This window comes from Emys orbicularis, chromosome 7 (genome assembly GCF_028017835.1).
Source record: "Emys orbicularis isolate rEmyOrb1 chromosome 7, rEmyOrb1.hap1, whole genome shotgun sequence".
NCBI lineage: Eukaryota > Metazoa > Chordata > Testudines > Emydidae > Emys > Emys orbicularis.
In genome coordinates this window covers 21,670,620-21,679,288 of record NC_088689.1, presented here as the reverse complement: position 1 = coordinate 21,679,288, position 8,669 = coordinate 21,670,620, and the positions used below count along the sequence as shown (strand labels likewise).

The 8,669-nt window shown below is 43.9% G+C and overlaps 1 protein-coding gene across 1 annotated transcript in view; it reads right to left on the bottom strand.

Annotated features, from left to right (window-relative positions):
• Positions 1 to 491: 491 nt before the first annotated feature.
• ZRANB1 (zinc finger RANBP2-type containing 1) overlaps positions 492 to 8,669 on the bottom strand; it is a 47,006-nt gene continuing 38,828 nt past the window's right edge. The window contains exons 9-10 of the mRNA XM_065407611.1: positions 2,363 to 2,592; positions 492 to 1,350 (exon numbers count right to left, since the gene is read on the bottom strand). Of these exons, the coding sequence (XP_065263683.1) occupies positions 1,132 to 1,350; positions 2,363 to 2,592 (449 nt within the window). The 3' untranslated portion in view covers positions 492 to 1,131. The remainder of the gene's footprint in view (positions 1,351 to 2,362; positions 2,593 to 8,669) is intronic.

The window sequence follows — 8,669 nt, the reverse complement described above, 5'->3', positions numbered from 1 at the left end:
ACTTTTATGAACCTTACATATTAAGTATGGCCACAAAAGTCAACATGCAAGAAATTCCCAGGTTTACATACAGAAATATATTACAGTGCTTTTTTTAAAAAGCCACTTTTAATTTAAAAAAAAAAAAAAAAAACTTCATTCTAAATTGCCAAGCGTTCTCACTAATGATCAAGGAGTGCCCCTAGTAAAAGGTAGTTTTCACTTGCAATGTTTAACTAGGGTGAAAGACTCAATGATAAAATGATATACTGTACATATCGTTTGGACAATATGAAATTCTCAAATCACACTTGAGTTGGCAACTCCACGCAATTGTTTAGTATGTAATCTCTGGCATAATATTTTAGGTCACTTTTCTAAATAAATATTTCAAGCATACTGAAGAAAGTATTAAATGTTACAAGGTGAAATATTAATGGAGAGCAGAAAGGACTTTTTCAGAAAACAAAATATAAGTTCACTCAATGAAAAATGTAGCTCTTCTTCCACAGTTTGTTCCTTAAAGATTTGATTTTATTATAATGGGCACAACAGTAACTAAAATATTAATAAAATAATGAACTTTGTTTGTACTTCTGACTTGCTCTGGATAGTTTGTGCAAACAAAAAAATAAACCTCACCATCTGACCTGGGCACTAGTGAGATCTCACAAAATGGCCTTTCAAGAAAATGTGTCAGAATATTTAAAGAGTGATGTAGAATACAAGTTCTACTGTAAAAGTAAGTCTCAAAAGGAACAAATATCCATCTAACATGTGCTTTTGTAAGTGCCCTTATTTGAAAGAAATTTCTTCTCAATAATTAAGATGCTGGTATACTTTTTTCCTATTACACAACTTCTTACACAACCACATGCGATACATTTATAGACAGATTTGCAACTGGAAAGAAACAAATGTTTTGTCTTGATAATAAAATTAGTTTTTTGTTTTTGTTTTTACAAACTGTAGTCCAACCAATTTAGCTCTCTTCACACAGCAGATGAACCTCTATACTCTCCCCATGCTGGTAAGTAAAATCCTTTCAGCATGCTTCTGCTAGATTTAAGTCAATCCATAACAAACTGCTAGAGCACGACTCTAACTTTGGGGTCATCAGACACTATGCACTGATACTTTATTTTTATTTCATCATTCATCATCATCGTCTTCATCTTCCTCACCATCAGAAAGGGATGTACAAGGGCGAATCTGTCGGTAACGGTCAAGCCACTTCTCTACCATTTGTGTGACCAGGGGATGATTGCGGCGACGAGAGCTTTTCTGCATAGCAACAAAGACTCCACCCTCTGTCACACAGCAGTCTAGCCATTCTCTGAGCAGCTTTTCTTGCTGCTCCTCATTACCTATCTTAGGGGACAGAAAACAGACTCAGGATGAAGGTTTCAAGATTGCTGACAACTTTAAGGAAACAACCTGTGGTATATTGTGACATCTGAGCTAAAGTAGTACCACTACTCTATTTAAATACCGTTAGTGGGACATAACATCTCATAATATTTATCAGGGTTTTTTTGGCTTCTATTTTTGAGAGTTTAATCTAAGTGCACACTCAGGTTTTACAAAAAAATTTTATAATTGTTACATTAGTTCTTATACTCAATCGTACTTGCCAGTTTTCCCTCTCCCTCATCTTTCAAAAATCCATTTAAAAATAAACCTTAGTACAGTGCAAATATTGGTATGTTACCTACTATACAGAAACAGCAGACAATTCTAAAGCTGATGAGTTCTTACAAAGCGCTTGTAAATCACAAGGCAATCCTTACAATTCTAGTAATACTCTGCTCCAAACTTCTGTTCTTGAAGACATTGTTCAAAGTTATGGCTTGCCAGGTAATATTCCCTTTATAACTAAAATTATATACTATTTCTCCTTTCTCTACATACTGGCTTCTGTGGACAAGGACCCATCTCCAAATCCTCAAATGTGGCTCTACACTTAGCTACAGTGGCTCCCTATCAGTATCAGCAAACAAGCATAGCTTAGTTAAAGCAAAGATGTAGATTATACTCTAACTCTTAGAGCCTACTGGCCAATAAATAAGTTGCACTCAATCTAGGGCTGAATTTAAATTTTTAGTTAACTGGGTGCCTATTCTAGATATATCTGGGTCCATTTCAGGGTTACTGCATTTGTATTTACATATACAGTACATTTACATTCAACTTGTAAGAAACTAAACCAAGTTCCAAAGATGTGAGAAGCATCCTTTTGCACTGTCTCAAATTATGGGGAGGAGAGCAGAATCAGAAAAGGGTAGGTGTATTTAAAACTTCAGACATGTCAGACTGCAAGAGAGACCTCGTGTACTTACACATAAGTGTGGACAAAGTTGCCAGCCACATAAATGCTTCTTACCTCTTGAGCAGAAAGGAAGTGAATATGCAGTAATTTCCTCTCGCTGTCAACCAATGGTAAAAAAGTAATGGTAACATCATCATCAGTGTTCAAATTAGCACCAGCACCTCGATTGCCATAACCATCATTCTCCATGGCAACCAGAGCAGAGAAGTGGCCCCTTGTATAGCCCAGAGCAATAGGACTTTTCCAACAAAAACTCTGTTCCCATAACAAAGGTAAATATACACCTAGAAATAAAAGGAAAAAGGGATAAGACACAGAACTGGAACTGGAGCCCTCTTTTACATTAAAGTGATTTTTGGTGGAGAGGGGGTTTCCAAGCTGCTTTTGTTAGCTGAATATTAACATAATATGGACATTAAAAGCACTCAACCACAATGTAGCTGTTAAAAGGGATCAGGCTTTCCCAATATCCTCAATCATTACTGGGTTAAGCATGAGATTACAATATACATACCCTTATCCACTACAGTACAAGTTTATGCCTAGATTGCCCATACAGTTCCAGCTAGTACTGCAATTCCATTGCCCTTTCCACACAATAAGCAACAAGAGTAAATAATATAGCAGTAATAAGATTTCATGTTTGGTAACCCCTTAAAATAGAAGAAGTTCCACAGCATAAGAGAATAAAACACTACACTTGTATTTTCATTGTTTTCTTAAACCATCAAAACTTTTGCCTTCTGCTTTCAGAAGATATTATTAAAAGAATCTTCTCACACGACAAGATTATGCAATACTGAAGTACATGGCAAACTTTCCCTGTCTGGCCAGACAGCCTTCATAACCTGTAGTCACACTGTATAAATGGGCTGCATCAATTATTTATATCAAATTATCAGAGAAACACCAAAAAGATCATACTACTTGCTTAAATGAAAGACTAGTTGAAACCTAGACTAGTTTCACATTCCAATTTCAGAAATAAAGTGAGTAAATTGCACTGCTGGGATTTTTTTCTTCTAGGAACATGCGTAATTCTTGATGTGTACTCCTGCAAGACAACTCAAGCAAAAGCATGCCTTACCTTGTGACAGTTTATAAATAGCTATGCGTAAACCAAGTGCATATGTACCATAGCAACCTTTCGTAGTGTAGCTGCCTGCAATGTGTTAGGCAACTATGGTTGCAACAAAATACAAGCCATATCTTTGCTCCTACAACATTCGTGGAACACTGACGCACTAAAGGACAATACTGAAAAGGGATGCTAAATATTTCTGAACAATGAAAATCAATGAACCAGTCTGCACATTTTAACACGTACTTCCAGGTACTCAGAACTGGCCATGTTTGGATTGCAAACACTACAGGGAAATATATAAAATTATTTCAATTTTCCTCTGGAAATTTTTCCTATTAGATTTAGGCTTGCAGATATGTGTTACTACTAACCGAGTGTCCCTTTAACATTTTGTTTAAATTAAATTTTTGAATTTTAAACAAATGGTCAACTTTCCATTTGATTAACCTGATTTGTAGAAAGAGATGCAGAATGAGGATGAGTTACCAAAAACAACAAATTTTTTTGCAATTCCTCAGAATTAATTCTGCATGCATATTTAGGCAAATGACTTCAGTAAACCAAATACTGATATTAAAAATATATGAAGTCCCAAACCCATGAAGCATTAATGGGAAACTAATTTATTAGATTTTGAGTGCTTCCATGTCAAAAGATGCTAATTACAATTTAATTTCCAATTTTCAGAAGAAACTAAGTAGCATGAAAATTATAAGACAAAACAAGAAAAGCAAGGACATTCAGTTGTCTGTCTTTACCCCCATATCAAAACCAGGAGATCTCAGATATGCAACATTATGAATTGACCCTAGTCTTCCACCACAGATACAATGAAAAATATTAAAAGGCTGTTCTCATCTCCCATAGAATCATTTAGGTCCTCTCCAGCCCCACCTCCGCCTGCAGAGTTTGGCAGTTAACTTTTAGCTCAGATTTAGGATTTCATGGGGGCCTACTCTCACATCACTGATGACAGGGTCAGTGAGGGGACTAACTAAGATAGAGGAGGAAAGCACCAGCTGCACACCATCAGCTGCCACCGATAGACTTCCACAGCTCATAGACTCATAGACTTTAAGGTCAGAAGGGACCAATATGGTCATCTAGTCTGACCTCCCGCATGATGCAGGCCACAAAAGCTGACCCACCCACAACAGAATCTTCCAGCCTGCGACCCCTGCCCTATGCTGCGGAGGAAGGCGAAAAACCTCCAGGGCCTCTGCCAATCTACCCTGGAGGAAAATTCCTTCCCGACCCCAAATATGGCGATCAGCAGAACCCCGAGCATACAGGCAAGATTCTACAGCCGGACCCTCATTTTACCCGCGATGGCACGTTAATGCCTAATTGACTAAAATCACGTTATCCCTTCAAACCATTCCCTCCATAAACTTATCTGTCACACAGGAAGCTGTGCTCTAGTGAAAAGAATCCCCAAATCCATTGGCTTGCTCTGCCAAATACTGCAGTGTCCCTGGCATGCTGGGTAATAGCATAATGAGAGGAACGTGTGGACTGACGACCACGTCGCTGCCCTGCAGATCTCCTGGATCGGGACCTGAGCTAGGAATGCCACTGAGGAGAATGTGCTGTTAGTGCAGGGGCAGGTATCTCTGCTAAATTGTACCATGACAGGACGTGATCCACAATTAAATTCTTTGAGAAGACAGGAGTCCCTTCATCCTGTCTGCTACTGCGACAAAGAGCTGGTTCGACTCACGAAACGGCTTTGTGTGTTCGATATAAAAGGCCAATGCTCGCCGAACGAGCAAGGAGTGGAGCCTTTGCTCCCGACTGTGAGCGTGTGGCTTAGGGTAAAAGCCTGGTAGAAAAATGTCCTCATGGGCATGAAACTGAGAGATGACCTTCGGGAGAAAGGCTGGGTGAGGCCTAAGTTGCACCTTGTTCTTATAAAAAATGGTGTAAGGAGACTTGGAAGTTAAGGCCTTAAGCTCAGACATTCTCCTAGCTGATGTTATTGTGACCAGGAATGCCATCTTCCATGACAGGTAAAGTAATGAGCAAGTCGCTAGGAGCTCGAAGCGGGGCCATTAGTCTTGAAAGAACTAGATTAAGGTCCCAAGACGGAATAGGCTGGCTAACCTGTGGGTATAATCTGTTGAGACCTTTAAGAAACCAACCAACCGTCAGGTTGGAGAAAACTGATCAGCCAACTACTCCTGGGTGGAATGCCAAAATGGCAGCTAGGTGAACCCTTATCGATGAGACCGACAGGCCCTGCTTCTTTAAACGCAGTACATAGTCTAAAATGAGAGGTATTGGTGCCTGTGTCGGAGGGGTGCAGCCCTGCGAACACCAGATCAAGAATCTCTTCCACTTGGCCAGGTAGGTGGCCCTGGTGGAGGGTTTCCTACTGCCAAGGAGAACCTCCCTAACAAGCTCAGAGCACATTAGTTTTACTGGGTTTAACCAGCAAGCTTCCAAGCTGTAAGGTGGAGAGACTCGATGCTGGAGACGGCCGTGGTCTTAAATGATCACATCCAGAAGCAAGGGCAATGTGACTGGGCTGTCCACCGATAGGTCCAGGAGCATGGTATACCAGTGCCGGCGAGCACAGGCTGGCACTATCGTATGACTGAGGCCCGCTCCCTGTGGATCTTGAGCAGCATCTTGTGGACAAATAGGAAAGGTGGGAACATGTACAACAGTTGGTCTGTCCAAGGGAGGAGGAACACGTCCGCAAGGGAGCCTGGGCCGTGGTTCTGGAAGGAACAGAACTGCAGGCACTTCCTGTTGCTTTTTGTGGCAAACAGGTCCATCTGGGGAACTCTGCACCTTTGGAAAATACTGTTCACCACGTCCGGGCAAATGAACTGTTATGGTTGTGGAATGACCTGCTGAGAGATAGTCCATCAGCTCATTCTGAGAACCTGGGAGGAAGGATACTTCCAAGCTCCTTGACATTGATGCAAAGTGAGATCTTGTCTTGCGACCAAAGACCTTGGGTCCTGAATTCTCCCAGATGAGCATCCCACCCCAATGCTGACACATCTGTGACCAGGGTCAGCTAGGGCTGTGGTTTGGTGAAGGGGACCCCCACGCATACCACTGCCTGTGGGTTAAGCCATCACTGGAGAGACCTGAGAACTGGCGGTGGAAGTGTAACCACTTTGTCCAGGTTGTTGCACCCTGGCCGATAAGTTGAGACCTCTCCAGGCCTGCCTGGTATGAGTCTCAGCCTTGCGTGTTGTACCACTTATGTACAAGCTGCCATATGTCCGAGGAGCTTCAAGCAATTCCTCGCTGTGGTGGTGGGGGTATTGCTTGAAGCCTTGTATGATGTCTTGCACTGTCCGAAAATGAGACTCTGGCAGGAAGGTTCTGGCCTGACCCGAGTCCAACACTGCCCCCAATGAACTTTAATCCTCTGAATAGGGGATAGTGTTGATTTGTGTACGTTCAGAAGGAGACCCAGCCTGTCAAAGGTGGATCTCATCAAGGGGATGTATTGCTCCACTTGCACCCTGAAGCAGCCCCTGACCAGCCAGTCTTTGAGGTACGGGAAGACCTGCACCAGCCTTCTTCTTAAGAAGGCAGCTACGACTGCCATGCACTTGGTAAAAACTCGAGGGGCTGCTGACTGACCAAAGGGGAGGACCGTAAACTGGTAATGCTTGTGGTTCACTACAAACCTGAGAAAGCATCTGTGGGCTGGAATGATCGATATGTGGAAGGATGTGTCCTTCAGGTCGAGGGCGGCATACCAGTCTCCCAGATCCAGAGACTGGATGATGGCAGTCAAAGAGACCATGTGGAACCGTAACTTCTTCATGAATCCGTTGCAGCCTCATAGGTCAAGAATGGGTCTGAGACCGCCTTTGGCTTTGGGGGATTAGAAAACATTGGTAGTAGAATCCCTTGCCCCTTAGCTCCTGAGGAACCACCTCCACTGCTCCCATGGCGAGGAGCATTTGAACCTCCTGCATGAGGAGTTGCTTGTGAGAAGGGTCCCTGAAGAGGGACGGGGAAGGGAGGAGGAGCAGAACTGGAGAGAATATCCCACTTCTATGGTGCAAAGGACCCAGCAATCTGAGTTTATCTGGGACCATGCACAGTAGAAGTGGGATAGACGATTCAGAAAACAAGATGAAGGATCCGGTGAGTGGACTGGTGTGTCGCCCCCGCGCCGTCAGAAGGCTTGCTTAGAGCCTGATGACTGCCTCGCTGAGCTCTGGCCTTGACTGGGCAGCGGATGGGGAGGCTTTCGCCTGCCACTCCTGACCCTCTTCCTGGAGAAGTCCTGCCTAGGCTGGGGCGGGTAGAAGCATGGAGGAGGTTGGGGCTTAAAGTGTTTCTGCTGGGTGGCGAGGCTATTCAGGCCCAATGATTTCAATGTACAGAGTCTGTCTGCTCCGAGAACAGCCCCATGCCATCAAAGGGCAAGTCCTGAATTGTCTGTTAGACCTCTGGTGGAAACCCGACACCTAGAGCCATGAGCTCCTCCTCATGGCTATGGCAGAGGACATGGTCTGCGTGGCCGAGTCTGCTGCGTCTAGTGAGGCATGTAAAGAGGTCTGTGCCGCTGTCTTGCCCTCCTCTATTATGGCAGCAAACTCCGCTCTGGAGTCTGACAGGACTAACTCCTTAAACTTCAATATGGAGTCCCATTAATTGAAATTGTATCTACTGAGGATTGCTTGCTGGTTAGCAATCCGAAGCTGGAACCCCCCCCCCCCCCCCCCCGGTAGAGTACACCTTCTTGCCAAACAGGTCCAGCTTCTTCGAGTCCTTGGATTATGGAGTTGGGCCCTGCTGCCCATCTTTCTTTCATTCACCGCCGCTATGACCAGCGAACCCGGCTGTTGATGAGCAAATATTTGTAGTCCTTAGAGGGGACGAAATACTTCCTCTCCACCCCCTTAGTTGTAGGGGAAATGGAGGCAGGAGTCTGCCACAAGGTTTTCGTAGTAACATGACTAGTTTTAAAGGGTGGATGTCTCCTATGGGGTTAATATGTCCACCATGGGGTTCTCAGACTCGACCACCTCCTTGGCCTGTAGCCCCATGTTATGGGCCACCCTACGCAACAGTTTTTGGTGTACTCTACCATCAATGGAGGGCAGCCCAGAGGACGAAGACCCTGCCACCGCCTAAGCAAGGACGACGAAACTCTAGATGGTACCAGGCCCTCATGTCCCTCCGGCTCCCTCAATGCATCCTGCGCGGTGCCGGGCTGTTCGGCGCAGACAGCGGCTTTGCTGCCAGTGGTGAAGTCAGAACGTGGACAGGGCTCTGCACCATGGACCGAAGCCGTCT